This window comes from Mesoplodon mirus (assembly GCF_964341445.2).
Source record: "Mesoplodon mirus genome assembly, chromosome: 9".
Classification (NCBI taxonomy): Eukaryota; Metazoa; Chordata; class Mammalia; order Artiodactyla; family Ziphiidae; genus Mesoplodon; species Mesoplodon mirus.
The window spans coordinates 64,476,680-64,499,171 of record NC_138985.1 but is presented as its reverse complement, the minus strand read 5'-3'; the positions used below and the strand labels follow the sequence as shown (position 1 = coordinate 64,499,171).

Sequence of the window (22,492 nt, the reverse complement as noted above, 5' to 3'; positions counted from 1 at the left end):
TTCAGGTGTACAGCAAAGTGAATCAGTTGTACATATACATCTATCCTTTAGCCCAGACCCAAACTGAGTCCCCTCCAAGACTGAGCACCTAAACATTACCTAAAGGGGCCTTCATTTCAGGCCTGGGCAAAGAAACATGCTTACCAGGAGGGCTGTCTCTGAATCTGCAGGTTTGCTGTAGCAGGGCTCAGTCACTGAGGCCAGCCGTCACTCAGGGTGGCTTGCTGCCAAAGCCATGGCGTTCTGTGGGGTTTGGTGCCCGCTTCCAGGCAGCACTTACCTTTGAAATTATCACCTAATTACATTAGTTTATTTAACAAGCCATTAAATAGATAAATGGCAAGTTGACCCTTCATTTATGGTTCTGTAAATTTATATTCAATGCATACCCTTGGGGCTATTTGCATTTGGGAAAGGAAACCAAAATCACAGGTCTTTTAAAATGCACGTTTTTAAATTGATCTCACAAGTAATGCACCTGAAGGCTTAAATGCTGTACATTGTCTTCGAAGAGGAGTGATAACATCCTTCAAGCTCACAGCTTCCAAAACAACCTGCTAGAGTCTTGAATTGATGATTTGCTTGTCTCACTGATCTAGTTCCTCTTTCAGTGATTTTCTGTTTTCCGTGTTTTATCCTGCTTTTCACAGAGCGTGAAAAGGAAAGGCTGACTTTCCCAGTATGGGAAAAGCCATTGTTGCCCTCAGGAAATAAGAGAGTGAGTGGAAATGGCCGCCCCAAAGCCTGAAAGCTTGACTCCAATGCCCTTTCCTTGGGTAGCTCACAGGCTCCTCAAACACTGTGGGAATGACAGTTCCCACACTGGGGTCAGCCCAGGGTGCTCTGTTTTTAGGCCCTCTTACTTTCTTTGCTTTCCTTCTGTTACCTTTTAGCTGCACAAATTACCCATCTTTGGTGTTCTAAAATCTACTTGGATTCTAAAATCTCCCCTGTTATCAAAAATGACTCTCATATCCTATCAAGTCCTTCTATTTTAAATTTCTGAATCTGAACATTTACTATTATCAGGTTATGAGTGCCTAGATTATTTTATGTTATTTTAGATTCCAAATGAAAAGCCAAGTGACTTTGGGGATAATATCCTACTAAATCTAAAGTCCATTTAAGAGACCAAACAAGCAAGAACTTGAAAGAAAATTCTAAAACAAGACTTTTGATTCTTTTAATTGCTCATTTGCTATATTCCATGTGCACTTAAATGCATTGTCTCACAAAATCCTATCCACAGCTCTATGAGGTAGGTGATGGTAGTTTCATTTTACAGACAAGGAAGCTAAAGCCCAGAGAGGTTAAGTAACTTCCTCTAGGGCACACAGCAAGTAAGAGGTAGAGCTGGGATTTAAGTCCAGTTCTAATGAGTCCCAAACACTTGTTTTCTCAGCAGCATCATACTGCTATATGGAGAGGAAAGACAGGTCAAGCCAGAAAATAAAACACATGGTGAAGCTCCAGCTGTGAAAATATGGCAGTGATGGGGTAAGAATGGGACAGAATAACTATCTCAGGCATAGCACCATTTTATATATAAAAGAGTGAAATAAATGTATGATAGAAGGCGCTGAAAAATCAATGGGAAAGAGATGAATTTTTCAATAAGTTAGGCTGGCACAGCTCAAAAACAATTTGGAAAGCAGTTTAAATCTTTCCATTGGGACTTCTCTGGTGGCGCAGTAGTTAATAATCCGCCTGCCAATTCAGGGGACGTGGGTTCAAGCCCTGGTCTGGGAAGATCCCACATGCTGCGAAGCAACTAAGCCCGTGCTCCACGACTACTGAGCCTGCGCTCTAGAGCCTGTGAGCCACAACTACTGAGCCTGCGTGCCACAACTACTGAAGCCTGCGTGCCTAGAGCCCGTGCTCCACAGCAAGAGAAGCCACCGCAATGAGAGGCCCACACACCTCAATGAAGAGTAGACCCCGCTTGCTGCAACTAGAGAAAGCCCGTGGGCAGCAAGGAAGACCAAACACAGCCAAAAAATTAAAAATCAGTCAATCAATCAATCAATCAATCAATCCATCTTTCCATTACACACTAAAATGAATCACTAATGAATTAAATTCAAACTGAAAAATATTGATTTAAATGTTTAACAAATGGCTAGAGTAGGCAGGACTTCCTAAATGTGGAAGCAATAGAAAAAATTACAAAAGAAACGTTGACTAGATTTGGATTTTTTTTTTGAAAGGAAAAAAGATGGTGTGTTTGAAAAAATAAGAAGGCAAATGATAGACTAGGAAAAAATATTTTCAGTGAAAATGACAGACTTAGATAATGCTAAATAGGTGGTAATGTCTTTAATATGTAAATAATTAATGAGTAAGAGCAGGCAACTTAAGTCCTCAACAAATAACTGGGAAAAAAGACACCACAATTCACAAAAAAATACAAAATACAAATTGTTTTTTTTTTTAACTTCTTATTTTGTGATATTTATCAATTCACAGGAAGGTGCAAAGAAATGCAGAGGGAGGTCCCATGCATCCTGACCTAGCCTCCCCCATCTCTAAAACTAGTTTTTTTGTTTTTTTAATTGAAGTATAGTTGATTTACAATATCATGTTAGTTTCGGGTGTACAGCACAACTATTCATTTATACATATAGAGGTAGTTTTTTTTTTAAAAAAGTCCAACCTAATTCTTAATGAAGAAATGCAAATTAAAACAATTAGAGTAAAAAAAAAATTCTAAATTATAGTATTCTGTAGCAGTAAAGATATAGAGAAAATAAAGGTTCTTTTACTTGATGTAATTAGGTAATATACATTTGGCCTTAAACATTTTAAATAATTACTTCTGAGAACTGATTCTAAGAAATAATGACATACGAGCAAAGACACATTTGCAAACGTGTTCACCATCTTTACAAATTTGGAAACACTCTTAATTTCCAATAAATGACATGGTTACTCTGTGACACACATATATAGTAAATCTATCAAGTAAAGTTCATTGTCTCAGAGAAATTTTAGCAGCCTAGGGAAAAGTTCACAATATAATGTTAAGTGAATGTGGCAGACTAAATAAAGACTATGTACAGTGTGATCCCAGTTTTTCAAACTAAAAAAAAAAAATCTATATACAAATATTTTAATACAAAAAATACACTGACAGGTTAATAGGGGCCACATCTGAGTGATGGATTTTAAGTGATATTTATTTTATTTACATCTTTCTGTATTTTCTATTTTGAGCACATACTACCTTTATCCTCAGAACAAGTGTTAATTTAATTTTTTTTTAACATCTTTACTGGAGTATAATTGCTTTGCAATGGTGTGTTAGTTTCTGCTTTATAACAAAGTGAATCAGCTATACTTATACATATATCCCCATATCTCCTCCCTCTTTCGTCTCCCTCCCACCCTCCCTATCCCACCCCTCTAGGTGGTCAGCTGATCTCCCTGTCCTATGTGGCTGCTTCCCACTAGCTGTCTATTTTACATTTGGTAGTGTATATATGTCCATGTCACTAAAGTTATAGTGCAATGTTGTTTGGAGGAAATTTATAAAATTAGATAGATAGATGACAATTATTTCAAAACAAAGCAGAGCTATATGTATAAAAAGGACTGGAGAGAAATGTGTCAAAATGCCTATAGCGGTTGATTTAGTGTGATGGGATTATGCGTGTTCCCTTCCCTCCTTTTTCTCTATCTTTTTGCAATGTAAAAAAAGATAAACAACCACTTATACCTTACAAACTTGAGGGGATATGATTGAATTGAACTGACTAGATTAATATTTTAATACATGAGGTCCTGGGCTGTGCAGGACACTGGGCTGAGGGCTGGAGGCTCCTGCAGTCCTGTTAAGTTTTCGGTGACTATCAATAGGAAGTTGCTGGAGTAATGGAACAGCAGAAAGGGCTGGGGCCAGGTGTGCTATTTTCAGTGTTGATCAGGCAAGAAATCCTTCTGACCCATCAGCCTAGGAAGAAGAAATACAGAAAGAGCCGGAGTGACTATTAATAAATTAATGAGGAGAACAAGTAAATAAATCATTAGAGTCTTATGTGGCACTGACGCAGCAAAGACACAGGACTGTTCTGTTGTTTCAGTGAACATTAAGGGAGCTCAGTTATTGATTACCATGTCTCCTCTTTTGAGGAGAGAGACCTTTCCTTTAAAGGTGACAGATGTGATGCTTATTTATAGATCCTAAGTGATCTATCTTGTTTGTTAGCATGGAGAAGAAGCCTGCTTTTCAAAAGTCTGTCGGGATATTAAAATGGGTAGGATCTTTCAATGAATACCTTGGCTAGAAGAGAAAGGGATACACATTTAAATGTGTTCCTGAAGTAAACATTCCATAAAGAGACCATTTGACCTTTATTAATTATGAACATCTGCTGGGGCCCTCCTGTTGTAGCATCTCCATTTTATGAGGCTGAGGAGTATGTCCTGAACTCATAAAACTTCTGGGAAAGACATAATATGCGTTAACTTTTGTTTCCCAAATTATTCTGCAACTCATTTATCAAATACATAAGGATATATAAGCAGCTCCTTTATCAGCCCCATGAGAAATGTGAGCTGTCAGGAAGTTCAGGTGACAGTCTTCTCTGATTCAAAGGAATCAAATCATGTCGTCCTCAGTATGTTCTCGTTCTTCAAGGTCTAGTTAGGCATCACCTCTTCTGTGAAGCCCTCCCCAACCAAAGCCCCCCTAATAGAACCAACCTCTCATTCCTGTCCGCTTCTGTAGTGCTTTCTATTCCATAGTCTTGGGCTCATGTGTGTTGGATGTGTCCTCTATACCACTTACTCGGGCCAAAAACCTTGTCTTATTTGTCATCCTATCCCGCCATGACTGGCACAATGCAGTTGCTCAATTTCTTGAGTTAAATTGAATTTTCACTTGCAAATAGCATACAGAACATATTCCCAAAGTATTTAGGTCCTTTCCAGAGGAAAAGTCCAGACTCAGTGACTCAAGGGATGGAGGGCCAGCAAGAGGAGAAAATCCCGATATTCTATTGTGTTGTTTGCAGAGAGGGTGGAAAGGGGATTGGGGACTTCCTTCCCTTGCAGCCAGTGTGGTTGGAGAGAGACAGACAAAGAGAATTTATCTCATTCATCCATGAATAATGAATGATCTACCACCAGGGGCACTTCTGGACCGAAACACACTGTTTGTTTGTCAAGGGATGCCTCATGAGCAGCACACAGGCCTCTACGAGAGAATTGAGGCAGAAGAAAGCTGTGTTGCTCTGGACCAGCCATGCAAGGACATGCATTGAGTACAATTCAGAGGAAATTTTAGGATGAAAAGAAACATCCTGCAGTGGTAGAGAATAAGAGGATATGATTCAGAGAGTGTTGGAATTTTTCCCGTCTTAAGTGGAATAAAAACTGACCTGCACAGTCTTTTTTTGCTTTGAGGTTTGTTGTGTGTGCCTGAGCTGTGATAATGCCTGTGAACAAGGTGCCCGTTTGGGGGAGACCTAGGCTTTTCACCGTGTTTTGTGTGAGGTTTGCTTCTCCTCAACTTTGAACCTGCCCTCTGCTTTGAGCTGCTTGTTTGCCTGGGCCTGTGACCGTGTGTATTGTGCAGCAAAATCAGTTGTTTATTTTGCTTCTCTTGAGACTGTTTCTAAATATATGCATTTTTGGTTTTGTGTTTCAAATAGGAAAACTCCAGAGATGACAATCGAACTCTGGTCCATCAGCTTTCCAACGAAAGCAGGCTCTCCATCACTGACTCTCTTTCAGAGTTTTTTGATGCACAGGAAGTTCTGTTGTCTCCAAGCTCTTCAGAAAATGAGGTTTGACCACTGTTTTCAGTTAGGTGCCTCCAAATCTCTTGCTGCTTTACCCGTTCAGTAAATACCCATATTTAGAAACACTAAACTCAATGTCTCCTTTTTATCATTACATTCTGAGGATCTTCTTATAACTCATACCTCAAAAAGCATAAAAAGATATAAGATCTTAGGGAAAAAAGATTATGAAAGTAGGTGTTGGGCACATCCTGGTTTCTGTTACTTGGTTCGTTATACCTCTTTTCAATTATAGGTTACTGATTTTGACTATTAGCTGTTTGATAATGTATTATTTCCACTACAGGGTCAGAAGTTAACACCTTGTATATTTTCTCATCATTGAATTTGCTCTATAGTAATTTATAATATAATTATGGTTATTATAGTTATTATAATATGGTTGTTATAATTAATTTACAATTATGTTCTGAGTGTGAGTACTGATCATTTTACCCCTTCGGTATAGAAATACTAATATTTTTTATCTATTAATTTCCATAGAAGATACTTTTATTCACAAATAGTTAAAAGACAATTTGTAACTCTTTCTAGTCAAACGCTAACAAATTCTGAAAAAGCAGTCTGAATTAATAAGAATTTTTATAATAACTAAAATCTGGGGTTTACATGTGTTTTCCTTGTGAGAATGAATCAAGAATGTATAAGAATTTTAATAACATATTTTCTGTGAACATCCCCTAGGCAGACTGGTGTATGGGCCTTTATGAAAACAGCATCCAAAATCATTTCTATAGGTTTATAATGTGTGGTCTAAAATATTTGATCATTTGAAGTAAAGGCTTTATGAAATCTGGCTTGTCTACTCTAATGTATATTATTTCTTCTTTCCCATAGATTTCTGAAGATGATTCATATGTCAGTGACATAAGTGACAACCTTTCCTTAGATAATCTCAGTAATGATTTAGATAATGAGAGACAGACTTTGGGTAAGATTTAAATTGCTTGACCTCTGAGTGTTTGGATCTTTACAGAATACTGGTAAGCATACATAGGGTACCTGCTGCAAACAGAGAACTTAGCAAGTTCTACATCAGAAACTTAAGACATGGTCCCCACCCTCAAAGTTTTATAATCTAGGTAGAACATGGCACTCACATGTGAAAAATTTATTCATTCAAATACGTTTGTTGGCTAGTGCAAATTTCTATTTTATAAAGTAAGGTTATACCAATTATCATATAAATATCAAAAATTAATACTACAGATGTTCCTTATTTGGTTCAACATTCTCTCTGCAAACATATTAGAATATAGCTTTTTTCCTTTAGGTTTCTAGTGGTTTTTATAGTTTAGGAATTCAATAGCACTTATAATGTAAAAGGTCTGCTCTAAGCGGTAATTTAGCTTCCAATTCTTCAAGATAACACATTTGAGAGTAACAAACTGCTCCGCCTGTGGTGGTAGGGCTTAAGGTACCCTGAGATGTCCCTTTATTACTGGTTGATCCCAAGACTGAAAATGATGCCCAGGAAATGTTAGTTGGAACCGTGGCGGGTACCTGGAATGTCTGCTATCTCCAAACAGCTCTGATTTAGGCGTTCAGTAAGCAGACTGAAGCCTGTTTAGGAAGGTGACCTATCCTTAAGAAGAATCTGCCCATTGGACAGGTCTCTATATGAGTCCTGCAGCATCAAATACTCCCAGTCTTGGTACTCAGCATGCTTGGGGTCTCTAGATTTATCTATGCCAGAACACCACATATTTTTATATCTACATGGAAGACAAGGACCATGTCAGTTCCTTTTTGATGTATCAGTGCTTGCCAGCTCAGTACGTATGTGAAATACGATGATGATGAGTTGTTATCTGAATGTCAAAGAGCCTACTCTTTGGGGGACTACAAAAAAGGCAGGTAAATTTACTGTTCTCTGAAAGAGTATCCTTTCAGCATCACACCTGCTAGAAGTCAGAAGCTCATTATGCTCTGTATCTTCCTTGAATTGTTTCTGGAGAGATTAATCCTTTGGTGGAAAAGTCTGAGAACCAGTGATTTAAAGGCAAAGACCAGTAATATAGGAGCAAGTTCATGCACTACTTGTTTTTGTAGAAAAATAAGGAGGCGAATTGAAAGAGAAATGAGGAGGCATCACTTATTCCCTTGGCAAACAACACACACACACATACTAAATGGGAACTCTCATTGTGGATGAAGAAGACGAACAAATGCTGAAGTCCTCCTTCTGTTTGAGGCATTAGGGAGGGGGCCAAGAGGAACAGAGGTATAGAGGTTCAGAGGTCGAAGTTGGGAACAGAGGACTTGCCCCCGAACCTAAGACCACAGCTGTGCTGAGTTGACACCAGCCAGGAAAAGCATATAAGAGGTGAAGGCTGGTTCTCTCTTATCTTATTCCACAGCCATTTTGCTAGATTACTGACCAATATTTTCTTAGCTTGAACAAACACTGGGCCAAACCTAGCTTTCTTCGTTGGCAGTATTTGGAAGATTAGATTTCTGCACATCAGTACTCTACTGAAAAAATTGTATGTAGAAATAAACTTTGCATCTTAGGACACAGTATTGCCTACAGAAGGAAATAGGATTTATCCAGGTCTTGATAAATTACCACACTAGAATTTCTCTGAGCCCTTAGTAAATGGTAGGTATTTAGAATGTTTCCTATTAATTTATCCCCCCCACCCAAATCAGTAGGCACATAATAGGATCTGTCACTCTGATAGGTGCTGTGTGGAGGTTCAGTGGTTAGGAATATAGATTCAGGGACCAGATTTCCTCGGTTAACTCCAGCCCTGCCACTCACTGGTTATGTGTTCTAGGGCAAGTTACTTAATTTCTCTGTGCCTCAGTTTCTTCATCTGTAAAATGGGGACAATAATTCTGTTTATCTCAAGAGGTTGTTGCAAAGGATAAATGAGATAATATATGTAAAATTCTTGAAAAGCTGTCACAGAGTAAAAGCTATGTATGTATTAGCCATTATTAGTAGTAGTAGTATAGTATTCTTTCAAAATTTAGTGTAACAAATAAAGTATTTTGAGATTACATGGAATGCTGTTTTTAAAGACTGTCATCATTTGCAGCTATTTACTTGATTTTTGCCTGTGTTGAGCAATTAAAACAAATTCAGAATTTAATTGGTTGCTTAGATTAACATGAGACTTCAAAGTATGACCTCACTTTCATATTCTCCTGTTCATCAAAGCAACCTCATTATTCAGAGTGATTGGTTTTATAATAAAATACCACTTTCTCATATGTTGACGTAATGCAAAAGATTTCATTTGAAAATAGGCTATGTTGGGGTGGGAAAAGAATTCCAGAGCATGAGGTAATGGAAGTTGTCACAAAGGAAAAGATTGATAGGTGTAAAAACCTAAGATGTAAATGTTTCATTCATTAAAAAACTGCATAGACCAAATGTAAAGATAAATGTCAAATGGGGATTAAATTGTAAAACAAATACAAAAACAGAAGATTATGTCTTAATATATAAATAGGAAAGCGGACAATTCAGAAAAGAAGAAGTGTTCATGAAAGCATTCCAGACACACAAGGAATTTTTTTAATGTAGGTTAAAACAAGGAGATAGCGCTGTCCACCTAACGATTTGCCAAGAATTCAGAGCGAATGCTGACAAGCCTGGAATGGTCTCAGAACATGGACACTAATATATGCTTGCTGATAAATGGGAAACTGATACAGCCTTTTTGAAGAGCAGTATGATCATATGATTCCCACTTCTGTATATTCTAAGAAAATAATCAGATATAATTAAATATCTAAGAATATGAATATTCACTACTTTTTTAGCAAAACATTGAAAGAAATCTAAAAGTCCAACAACAGATGAATGATTCAATAAATTATGGCTTATCCATAGCATGGAATTGTTTTACAGTCATTAAAAATGATGTTTTAGGGCTTCCCTGGTGGCGCAGTGGTTGAGAATCTGCCTGCTAATGCAGGGGACACGGGTTCGAGCCCTGGTCTGGGAGGATCCCACATGCCACGGAGCAACTGAGCCCGTGAGCCACAACTACTGAGCCTGCGCGTCTGGAGCCTGTGCTCCGCAACAAGAGAGGCCACGATAGTGAGAGGCCCACGCACTGCGATGAAGAGTGGCCCCCGCTTGCCACAATTAGAGAAAGCCCTCGCACAGCAATGAAGACCCAACACAGCAAAAATAAATTAATTAAAAAAAAAATGATGTTTTAGAAGAATTTTGAATAGCATGGAAAAATATTTATGTTAACTGATTAAGCAAAGCATTCAACTATACAAACATTGTCAGCTATATGGAGAAAACACTAAATGAAAATACTCCAAAATATAAATGGCTACTCTTTCTGGGTAGTGGGATAATGGATGACTTTTGTTTCCTTTATAATTTTCCTATAATAAACACAATTGTTTTACCAGAATTGGAAACGATTTTTTTAAAAGACTTTAAAAGTTTTTATCAGAACTTGAAGTGCTTTTTTTTTTTTTTTTTTTTTAAATTAGTCTCTGCTTTACAACAAAGTGTTGAAGTGCTTTTAAAAAGAGTTTAAAGAGTTTAAAAGTAACCTGCTCTGGGCATAGCAATCCAGTTTCCAGTTTTATTCTAAGTGCATATAAGCTATGAGGAACTACCCTTTGATTAGGAGTATGAAGACCTCCCCATGAATAAAGTCCGTGAGTTTTAGTGCTTATAATTTTTGATACTTCATTTAGCTGCTCAGAATTCTTTTTATTTTCTGACTTCAGCCATAATCTGGATAACTGAGATTAATAGTATCATGGCGTACTTGCTCAGTAAGGTGGATTTTTTTTCCTTTTTAATAGTAAAATAAAATGAAAATCCTTATAAGGCAACCAGGCTTATTTCCCTTTCAGGGCCTATTCTCCAAAGTGGAGGGGAAGCCAAGTCCAAAAGGAGAACGTGCTTGCCAGCCCCGTGCCCCAAGTCCGGTAACGTCAGCTTGTGGAACATCCTGAGAACTAACATCGGGAAGGACCTGTCTAAGGTGGCCATGCCAGTGGAACTCAATGAGCCCCTCAACACGCTGCAGAGGCTGTGTGAGGAGCTGGAGTACAGTGAGCTCCTGGACAAGGCTGCCCAGACGCCCAGTGCCCTGGAGAGGATGGTGAGCACCACAGGCACGGTGGCCACTCACAGGACCCAGCAGAGCCAAGATGGGCACAGCCAGGGCTCCTGTCCCTCCGGTTCCCATCTGGATTGCCTGTCAGATAGGTTCATTTCCCAGCCACCTCCACTTCCCCTCCGTCTGGCTGTTTTCAGTCACCTGGTCAGGAATTGCCACTGGGCACGGCTTCCCTGTGACAGCTGCGGCCTGGGGGTAGTTCTGCTCTGTGGTTTCGGGCTTCCTCTTTCTCCAGAACCTTACATGGGATTGTTCTGATATTGCCTGGCTGGAAGACATGTCTTGAGGGCTGTCTGAGTATTTTACTACCCTGAGTGGATAGAACTTAATTTTTGGAGCTGGTTGTTTTGTTTTGTTTTGTTTCATCCAGGGTAAATTTCCCTTGAGAACGTTTTTGTTTATTTTTGGAATTGTCCTATCAGCCCCTAAATTTTTAGAAAATATCATTCACTCACAGGTTTCACATCAGAAAGATTCTTCTCCCCCCGCGCTTCTTTTTTTTTTTAATTAATTTTTATCAGTATAGTTGATCCCACATATATACTTCTTATTTTATAGAATAAGTTTTTTAAAAAAACCTCATCCTAGAAAGATTAACCTTCTGTTTTCTACTCAGTATCAATTCTAATCAAGTGATGGGGCTTCTGATGTAGGGGTCTCCAAGTATTTCTCATCCTTCCCCTGTCTTGTGGGGATGGGGTTAGGGGTACCTTAGTGACAAGACTGTAGCCAAATCAGCCCTTTCTGTGACTGTGGCTATTTGTTCTTCAAAACTGAGTGTCTCTTCCTCTTTTTGCCTCCTGGTATGTTACCTGCTCAACAGAAAGGTCATTGTTTGTGTGGGATGCTGGGACATGAGTGTCTTCCCGCCAAATGCAGCATCTCTGCCCTAGACATTTGCTGATTGGTTAAGTGGGACAGCACGCCCCTAGCCTCAGGGACCCAGCTATACATCACTGTCTCACTGTTGGAGGACGCCATTGTTTTCTAAATTGTACACATTCTGCAGTTTAAACCCTCATTAAAACTTCAATTTCTTCAGTGATTTGAGGATTAAGGGAAAATCTTAACTACTGGTTGAAAGAGACATCCCGTCTCATCCCATAGTGTCTCCTGGGACTTCTCCCATCAAAGAGATTTTCTTTCTTGATACTAATGATAATCAGAGTAGGAGAGAAAAACAAGCTGTTTATTTTTTGTCTTCTTTGTTACTCTTCCCCAGAGAATTTCTGTGAACAAAGGGAGGCAAATAGCTGCCAAGGCAAGTGTTAAAAGTTATCATTCGTGGACAGTACTTTTCTTTAAAGAAAGTGATTGGCTCTGAAGATGAAAGCATTCTTAAAAGGTGTTTCATTCTTGTAGCAATTTAGAGACCCTTAGGATGTCAGCTGATTGAGTGGTGTCATTGACCTTGAGAAGAAGTTTGAGGAAAGGCATCAGTACATTAGGAAGGGAAAGTTCAGGTAAGAATTGAGGATGAACCTAGCCCATGGATTGTGTTCATTGCTCTGAGTATGAAGGTTAGCTCTACCCCTGCAGAGATTCTCTCTCATATTGTCAGCCCACAAGGAGGATGCTTTGATTTGCCTGCTCCCTCCCTCCTTTCTCCCCCTACATCATGAATGATACCAGGTTCTTTTATAAATATGTTATATGTTAAATTGTGAAGGTGATTCAGGGTTGATTCAGCATTCCATGTAGACGTGTGACCTTGCTGTTTATCAGGTAACAGACATCTGAGGAAGCAAAGAGAGGAACACATACCCAAGTTTCAAGAACAGACTGAATTGAGCACAGCAAATTGATTTTTATAGGCTCTCCAGCAGCTATAGAGTGTTGTGAGGTGGTAAGGTGGGACCAGTTTTCAAAAGGCTGTTGAAAGTTATGTGACTGGTGAACATTTATGAAAGGCACACTGCTTTTTTTTTTTTCCAATATAAGAAACTTCGTGAAATGAGCTGAGAAGAGGAAATATTGAGATTATTCTTCTGTATTAGAAAGGAAAATTTGCTATTGCTACTTAGGTTTAATTTTTTGCCCCTTGCCCCTCAAAAGACCAAAAAGGATACAGACACACCTCAGAGATATTGCGAATTTGGTTCCAGACCACTGCGATAAAGCAAATGTTACAGTAAAGTGGGTCACATGAATTTTTTGGTTTCCCAGTGCATATAAAATTTATGTTTACACTATACTATAGTCTATTAAATGTACAATAGCATTATATCTTAAAAAAACAAGGTATACACCTTAACTTAAAAAATACTTTATTGGGGCTTCCCTGGTGGCACAGTGGTTGAGAATCCGCCTGCCGATGCAGGGGACATGGGTTCGTGCCCCGGTCCAGGAAGATCCCATGTGCCGTGGAGCGGCTGGGCCCGTGAGCCATGGCCGCTGAGCCTGCGCGTCCGGAGCCTGTGCTCCGCAACGGGAGAGGCCACAGCGGTGATAGGCCTGCATACCGCAAAAAAAAAAAAACAAAAAAAAACTTCATTGCTAAAAAATGCTAACCATCAATGCACCAGAGCCTTCGTTGAGTGGTGGTAGTAACATCACTGATCACAGATCACCATAACAAATATATTAATAATGAAAAAGTTTGAAATAATGTGAGAAGTATCAAAATGGGACACAGAGACATGAAGTGAGCAAATGCTCTTGAAAGAATGGTGCCAATAGACTTGATGCAAGGTTGCCACAAACCTTCACTTTATTAAAAACGAAGTTTCTACAAAGCACAATAAAACGAGGTGTGCCTGTACTGTGGCTCTTTGGTGCCCTGAAAGGGGAACTGTGGAAAATGCTGAGACCCTCACAGCCAGGGCCATTAAAGGATTTTTCTCATTTCGTGTTCACCTATAGTTTTCCTTCCTTTTCCTTTTTGAGTTTTCATTTTTCCTCTCAGAAAAGCAGAACTTCTTAAAAGGCACTGTGCTCTGTTCCAGGCTCAGGAAATGACTCCCACAGATTTTCTTTGGTCAAAATGAGGGGTTTTTTTGGTTTCTACAATATCAAATTGTGAATGATTAAACTTAGGGTGCTATTCCTGAATTTTTTTTTACATTGGAGTAGAGTTGATTAGCAACGTTGTGTTAGTTTCAGGTGTCAGCAAAGTGATTCCAGTTACACATATAACACATGTATCAATTCTTTTTTAAGTTCTTTTCCCATTTAGGTTATTACAGGGTATTGAGCAGAGTTCCCTGTGGCTTATTCCTGAATTTTGAGAGAAGTTTAGCTTTTTTCATACTCTTCGTCCCTCTCCTCCTCAAAAGCCTTAGCACGACCTCAGGATTCTCAGATAGTGGCTGGTTTAGAGGGACTGACTCACCATCTTGAAACCCTCTTCCCACTTGTAGGCATCAGACCAAATGGACAATCTGAAAAGGTCTGGTCCACTTCGTCCTGGGCCAAAATGAACACTATTTAAACCTACAACTTGAAACCAAAGTCAGTTTGGGTGTCTTTAAACCAGGGACAAATCTTTGGCTTTTTGAGATAAACTGTAAAGAGAGAAAGAGAGGTTTTATTTTGTTCATGTCTTTGTTCGTAAAAATAAATTTCTTGGTGATGGAGAAATAACCGGGTTCTCTCCGTTCTCGTTAGGTGTACGTGGCAGCCTTCGCCGTGTCCGCATATGCATCTAGCTACTTCCGCGCTGGGAGCAAGCCCTTTAATCCAGTTCTTGGAGAAACGTATGAGTGTATTCGTGAGGACAAGGGCTTCCAGTTTTTTTCAGAACAGGTGGGTATACACCCTTTTTGTTTGTTGGGAGAAGTTGCTTATGCCTCCCATTAAATGTGCTTTTGAAATATTTATATTCCACCTTTCACTGGCTTCAAAGCAACTGAGATAATTACAGTGCCTTTACACATAAAGAGAGGGATCAGTTTCCTTCTACTGAAACATCTCCGCCACACGTGGGCATAAATGCGCTAGCCAGGCTGAGGCTTGTTTGGCCATATGCATTGTCAGAGCCCTTTCTGTTGAAAGTTGTAGTGGAGAGGGACTTTTTTTTTTTGAATTTTATTTTATTTATTTTTTTATACAGCAGGTTGTTATTAGTCATCAATTTTATACACATCAGCGTATACATGTCAATCCCAATCACCCGCCCAGTTCAGCACACCACCATCCCCAACCCCTGCCGCTTTCCCCCCGTGGTGTCCATACATTTGCTGTATACATCTGTCTCTCAATTTCTGCCCTGCAAACCGGTCCATCTGTACCATTTTTCTAGGTTCCACATATATGCACTAATATACGATATTTGTTTTTCTCTTTCTGACTTACTTCACTCTCTGTGACAGTCTCTAGATCCATCCACGTCTCTACAACTGACCCAGTTTCGTTCCTTTTTATGGCTGAGTAATATTCCGTTGTATATATGTACCACATCTTCTTTATCCATTCGCCTGTCAATGGGCATTTATGTTGCTTCCGTGACCTGGCTATTGTAAATAGTGCTGCAGTGAACGTTGGGGTGCATGTGTCTTTTTGAATTATGGTTTTCTCAGGGTATATGCCCAGTAGTGGGATTGCTGGATCATATGGTGGTTCTATTTTTAGTTTTTTAAGGAACCTCCATACTGTTCTCCATAGTGGCTGTATCAGTTTACATTCCCACCAACAGTGCAAGAGGGTTCCCTTTTCTCCACACCCTCTCCAGCATTTGTTGTTTGTAGATTTTCTGATGATGCCCATTCTAACTGGTGTGAGGTGATACCTCATTGTAGTTTTGATTTGCATTTCTTTAATAATTAGTGATGTTGAGCAGCTTTTCATGTGCCTGTTGGCCATCTGTATGTCTTCTTTGGAGAAATGTCTGTTTAGGTCTTCTGCCCATTTTTGGATTGGGTTGTTTTTTCTTTTGATATTGAGCTGCATGAGTTGCTTGTATGTTTTGGAGATTAATCCTTTGTCCGTTGATTCATTTGCAAATATTTCCTCCCCTTCTGAGGGTTGTCTTTTCGTCTTGTTTATGGTTTCCTTTGCTGTGCAAAAGATTTTAAGTTTCATTAGGTCCCATTTGTTGATTTTTGTTTTTATTTCCATTACTCTAGGAAGTGGATCAAAAAAGATCTTGCTGTGATTTATGTCAAAGAGTGTTCTTCCTAAGTTTTCCTCTAAGAGTTTTATAGTGTCCGGTCTTACATTTAGGTCTCTAATCCATTTTGAGTTTATTTTTGCGTATGGTGTTAGGAAGTGTTCTAATTTCATTCTTTTACATGTAGCTGTCCAGTTTCCCCATCACCACTTATTGAAAAGACTGTCTTTTCTCTATTGTATATCCTTGCCTCCTTTGTCATAGATTAGTTGACCATAGGTGCATGGGTTTATCTCTGGGCTTTCTATCTTGTTCCATTGTTCTATATTTCTGTTTTTGTGCAAGTACCATATTGTCGTGATTACTGTAGCTTTGTAGTATAGTCTGAAGTCAGGGAGTCTGATTCCTCCAGCTCCGTTTTTCTTTCTCAAGACTGCCTTTGGCTATTCGGGGTCTTTTGTGTCTCCATACAAATTTTAAGATTTTTTGTTCTAGTTCTGTAAAAAATGCCATTGGTAATTTGATAGGGATTGCATTGAATCTGTAGATTGCTTTGGGTAGTAGAGTCATTTTCACAATATTGATTCTTCCAATCCAAGAACATGGTATATCTCTCCATCTATTGGTATCATCTTTAATTTCTTTCATCAGTGTCTTATAGTTTTCTGCATACAGGTCTGTTGTCTCCCTAGATAGGTTTATTCCTAGGTATTTTATTCTTTTTGTTGCGATGGTAAATGGGAGTGTTTCCTTAATTTCTCTTTCAGATTTTTCACCTTTAGTATATAGGAATGCTATATTAGAGGAAGTGCTTTCAGTTTTTCACCATTGAGAATGATCTTTGATGTGGGTTTGTTGTATATGGCCTTTATTATGTTGAGGTAGGTTCCCTCTATGCCCACTTTCTGGAGAGTTTTTATCATAAATGGGTGTTGAATTTTGTCAAAAGCTTTTACTGCATCTGTTGACATGATCATATGGTTTTTCTTCTTCAATTTATTGATACGGTGTATCACATTGATTGATTTGTATATATTGTAGAATCCTTGCATCCCTGGGATAAATCCCCCTTGATCATAGTGTATGATCCTTTTGATGTGTTGTTGGATTCTGTTTGCTAGTATTTTGCTGAGGATTTTTACATCTATATTCATCAGTGATATTGGTCTGTAATTTTCTTTTTTTGTAGTATCTTTGTCTGGTTTTGGTATCAGGGTGATGGTGGCCTCATAGAATGAGTTTGGGAGTGTTCCTTCCTCTGCAAATTTTTGGAGGAGTTTGAGAAGAATGGGTGTTAGCTCTTCTCTGAATGTTTGATAGAATAGACCTGTTAAGCCATCTGGTCCTGGACTTTTGTTAGCTGGAATATTTTTAATCACAGTTTCAATTTCATTACTTGTAATTGGTCTGTTCATATTTTCTATTTCTTCCTGGTTCAGTCTTGGAAGGTTATACCTTTCTAAGAATTTGTCCATTTCTTCCAGGTTGTCCATTTTATTGGCATAGAGTTGTTTGTAGTCATCTCTTAGGATGCTTTGTATTTCTGTGGTGTCTGTTGTAACTTCTCCTTTTTCATTTCTAATTTTATGGATTTGAGTCCGCTCCCTCTTTTTCTTGATGAGTCTGGCTAATGGTTTATGAATTCTGTTTATCTTCTCAAAGAACCAGCTCTTAATTTTATTGATCTTTGCTGTTGTTTTCTTTATTTGTATTTCATTTATTTCTGCTCTGATCTTTATGATTTCTTTCCTTCTGATAACTTTGGGTTTTGTTTGTTTTTCTTTCTCTAGTTCCTTTAGGTGTAAGATTAGATTGTTATTTGAGATTTTTCTTGTTTCTTGAGGTAGGCTTGTATAGCTATAAACTTCCCTGTTAGAACTGCTTTTGCTGCATCCCATAGGTTTTGGATCGTCATGTTTTCATTGTCATTTGTCTCTAGGTATTTTTTGATTTCCTCTTTGGTTTCTTCAGTGATCTCTTGGTTATTTAGTAACGTATTGTTTAGCCTCCATGTGTTTGTGTTTTTTATGTTTTTTCCCCTGTAATTGATTTCTAATCTCATAGTGTTGCGGTCAGAAAAGATGCTTGATATGATTTCAATGTTCTTAAGTTTACTGAGGCTTGATTTGTGACCCAAGATATGATCTATCCTGGAGAATGTTCCATGTGCACTTGAGAAGAAAGTGTAATCTGCTGTTTCTGAATGGAATGTCCTATAAATATCAATTAAATCCATCTGGTCTACTGTGTCATTTAAAGCTTGTATTTCCTTATTAATTTTCTGTTTGATTGATCTGTCAATTGTTGTTAAGTGAGGTGTTAAAGTCCCTCACTATTATTGTGTTACTGTCTATTTCCTCTTTTATAGCAGTTAGCAGTTGCCTTATGTATTGAGGTGCTCCTATGTTGGGTGCATGTACATTTATAATTTTTATATCTTCTTCTTGGATTGATCCCTTGATCATTATATAGTGTCCTTCCTTGTCTCTTGTAACATTCGTTATGTTAAAGTCTATTTTGTCTGATATGAGTATTGCTACTCCCGCTTTCTTTTGATTTCCATTTGCATGGAATATATTTTTCTATCCCCTCACTTTCAGTCTGAATGTGTCCCTAGGTCTGAAGTGGGTCTCTTGTAGTCAGCATATATATGGGTCTTGTTTTTGTATCCATTCAGCAAGCCTGTGTCTTTTGGTTGGAGCATTCAATCCATTCACATTTAAGGTAATTATTGATATATATGTTACTATGACCATTTTCTTAATTGTTTTTGCTTTGTTTTTGTAGGTCCTTTTCTTCTCTTGTGTTTCGCACTTAGAGAAGTTCCTTTAGCATTTGTTGTAGAGCTGGTTTGGTGGTGCTGAATTCTCTTCGCTTTTGCTTGTCTGTAAACCTTTTGATTTCTCCATGGAATCTGAATGAGATCCTTGCTGGGTAGAGTAATCTTGGTTGTAGGTTCTTCCCTTTCATCACTTTAAGTATATCATGCCAGTCCCTTCTGGCTTGTGTAGTTTCTGCTGAGAAATCAGCTGTTCACCTTATGGGAGTTCCCTTGTATGTTATTTGTCATTTTTCCCTTGCTGCTTTCAATAATTTTTGTTTGTCTTTAATTTTTGCCAGTTTGATTACCATGTGTCTCAGCATGTTTCTCCTTGGATTTATCCTGTATGGGACTCTCTGCCCTTTCTAGACTTGGGTGGCTATTTCCTTTCCTATGTTAGGGAAGTTTTTGACTATAATCTCTTCAAATATTTTCTTGGGTCCTTTTTCTCTCTCTTCTCCTTCTGGGACCCCTATAATGCGAATGTTGTTGCATTTAATGTTGTCCCAGAGGTCTCTTAGGCTGTCTTCATTTCTTTTCATTCTTTTTTCTTTATTCTGTTCTGCAGCAGTGAATTCCACCATTCTGTCTTCCAGGTCACTTATCCGTTCTTCTGCCTCAGTTATTCTGCTATTGATTCCTTCTAGTGTAGTTTTCATTTCACTTATTGTATTGTTCATCTGTGTTTGTTTGTTCTTTAATTCTTCTAGGTCTTCGTTAAACATTTCTTGCATCTTCTCAATCTTGACCTCCCTTCTTTTTCCGAGGTCCTGGATCATCTTCACTATCCGTATTCTGATTTCTTTTTCTGGGAGGTTACCTGTCTCCACTTTATTTAGTTGTTTCTCTGGGGTTTTATGTTGTTCCTTCATCTGGTACATAGCCCTCTGCCTTCTCATCTTGTCTATCTTTCTGTGAATGAGTTTTTTTTTTTCCCCACCTTCTGCAGGATTGTATTTCTTCTTGCTTCTGCTGTCTGCCCTCTGATCAGTGAGGCTATGTAAGAGGCTTGTGCAAGTTTCCTCATGGGAGGGACTGGTAGTGGGTAGAGCTGGCTGTTGCTCTGGTGGGCAGAGCTTAGTAAACCTTTAATCCGCTTGACTGCTGATGGGTGGGGCTGGGTTCCCTCCCTGTTGGTTGTTTGGCCTGAGGCGACCCCAAACTGGAGCCTACCCGAGCTCTTTGGTGAGGCTAATGGGGGACTCTGGGAGGGCTCATGCCAAGGAGTACTTCCCAGAACTTCTGTTGCCAGTGTCCTTGTCCTTATGGTGAGACAGAGCCACCCCCCACCTCTGCAGGAGACCCTCCAACACTAGCAGGGAGGTCTGGTTCAGTGTCCTGTGGGGTCACTGCTCCTTCCCCTGGGTCCCGATGCTCACACTACTTTGTGTGTTCCCTCCAAGAGTGGAGTCTCTGTTTCTCCCAGTCCTGTCGAAGTCCTGCAGTCAAATCCCGCTAGCCTTCAACGTCTGATTCTCTAGGAATTCCTCCTCCCGTTGCCCGATCCCCAGGTTGGGAAGCCTGATGTGGGGCTCAGAACCTTCACTCCAGTGGGTGGATTTCTGTGGTATTAGTGTGTGGGGAGGGACTTTTAAAGCATGAAGCATTTGCCCAACTGCAACTTAGAGATTGGAAGTGTGCACCCTAGCTTGCTGAATCATCCTTTTAGAGCAGGAGCACCCCCATCAGGAGGGGCAGCACCAAGTAAACACATTATTCTTGATTTTGATTTAAGAGGAATCCTTCATTCGTGTTTTTATTCATTCCATCCATAAATATTTCTTGAGACGATACCACCTGCCTGTCACTGTTCCTGGTGCTGGGATACTGCAGTGGGTGGGAACTGGGGGCAGACAAGAACGCCTGTCCCTCATCCAGTGGATGGACATACCTTATGCTTATGCAGCTTGAGTTCCCTGAGGAAGTTCCACAAGACCCTTCCCAACTGAGTTAACAGAGAATAATATTCAAGTACAGTATCTCTGGAGTCAGCCAGCCTAGATTCAAATCTCAGCTCTCCCTCTCACTAGCACTTAGAGCACTTATACTTGAAGTATAACGTGTTATATGAAGGTTTGTTGTCATTATTGACGTATGACAGCATGGTTTGCCCTAGTGGAATGTTGGGGACATCAAAAACCTCTGTCAGTAAGGAATTGTTTAGATAAAATAGAGTGGGGCCTCCCTGGTGGCGCAGTGGTTGAGAGTCCGCCTGCCGATGCAGGGGATACGGGTTCGTGCCCCGGTCTGGGAGGATCCCATATGCCGCGGAGCGGCTGGGCCCGTGAGCCATGGCCGCTGAGCCTGTGCGTCCGGAGCCTGTGCTCCGCAACGGGAGAGGCCACAACAGTGAGAGGCCCGCGTACAGCAAAAAAAAAAAAAAAAATAAAATAAAAAAATAAAAATAAAATAGAGTGCATCCTGCCTGAAAATAAAGAGCATTTCTCTCCCATCTGGTTAAGGCAGCACCTGATTATGTCTACCCTCTGTATATCCCTAAATGTCAGCCTGGGAACAGGAAACATCATTGATACATTTCTCGCCTCTCAATTCTTAGAAAACTGAGGAAGAAGGGATGGGTTGCTAAAACATTATTTTCCTTCTGTTATCTTGCTGCCTTCTTTATCAGTGGACTGGTATTATGGGAGTAGGAAGGGGAGGGTGGTGTGGCTGAGAGACTTACGAAGATGGTGGTTGTGTTAACTGTGAATTATGAGCACCATTCTCTGAAACTCAAAGGAAAATGACTATACAATAATCCCAAAGCACATTTTCAATCGCTTTCCAGTTAGCAGCTAAAACGAGAAATTAAACACTGATATTGGGGCGGTAGGGGGTTAAATCAGTAGTTAAAGGGTAAGATAATCTGATTCAAATTCAACTGGGTTATTTAAATACTAAATCTAAAATGGAATGTGAATAAATGAAAATATAATTTGGTTACCATGGTATTACATGCACTCATGTGAAAAAATAAAGGCCAAATATAGCTCCAAACTACAGCAGACGATCAGGACAGGATGAATAGGTAAAAGAAAAGAGTAGTAACGTGAGCTTGTGTAAAGCTGAGCTTCAATCCCACAAGCCCTTGATGGGGCAGGGCTGATTCAGGATCTGCACGTAGTTCCACTGTGGTGGCCGGGAGAGAGAAAGCAGAGCTCCTGGGCGCATGTGCACAGAGACAGAAAGAGCATTACATAAGTTAGTCTTTAGTTCCATGAAATGGATCTCAGGGAAATAAGCAAGAAAGAGGTCTGGTCGTTGTTAGTAGCATAGGGCGTGCCGGGTGTAATATGGACCTGCTTTAAAATCCTAACCCCGCCACTTTGTGTGTGGCCTTGTATGAGCTACTTAAACTTTCTGAAACTCAGTTGTTTCTTTATCTGTAAAATAGGAATGATCATGCTTAGCTCATAGGTTGCAGGAAGGCTAAGTGAAATAACACACTGATATGTAAAGCACATTCAGTACCTGGTTATTGCTCTTATATTTAGAGGCAACTTTTAAAATGCTTTTTTTTTTTTTTTTTTTGCGGTACGCGGGCCTCTCACTGTTGTGGCCTCTCCCGTTGCGGAGCACAGGCTCCGGACGCGCAGGCTCAGCGGCCATGGCTCACGGGCCTAGCCGCTCCGCGGCATGTGGGATCTTCCCGGACTGGGGCACGAACCCATGCCCCCTGCATCGGCAGGCAGACTCTCAACCACTGCTCCACCAG

The 22,492-nt window shown here is 39.6% G+C and overlaps 2 protein-coding genes across 6 annotated transcripts in view; both read left to right on the top strand.

Annotated features, from left to right (window-relative positions):
* Window positions 1–22,492, top strand: part of OSBPL3 (oxysterol binding protein like 3) — a 200,992-nt gene that overhangs the window by 154,450 nt on the left and 24,050 nt on the right. For all 5 annotated transcript variants that reach the window (XM_082631947.1, XM_082631943.1, XM_082631946.1 and 2 more), the window contains 4 exons: window positions 5,652–5,786; window positions 6,639–6,732; window positions 10,641–10,891; window positions 14,516–14,653. In XM_082631947.1, coding sequence (XP_082488073.1) covers window positions 5,652–5,786; window positions 6,639–6,732; window positions 10,641–10,891; window positions 14,516–14,653 — 618 coding nt within the window. The remainder of the gene's footprint in view (window positions 1–5,651; window positions 5,787–6,638; window positions 6,733–10,640; window positions 10,892–14,515; window positions 14,654–22,492) is intronic.
* LOC309810144 (uncharacterized protein) overlaps window positions 1–22,492 on the top strand; it is a 184,409-nt gene that overhangs the window by 154,137 nt on the left and 7,780 nt on the right. The window lies entirely within an intron of this gene.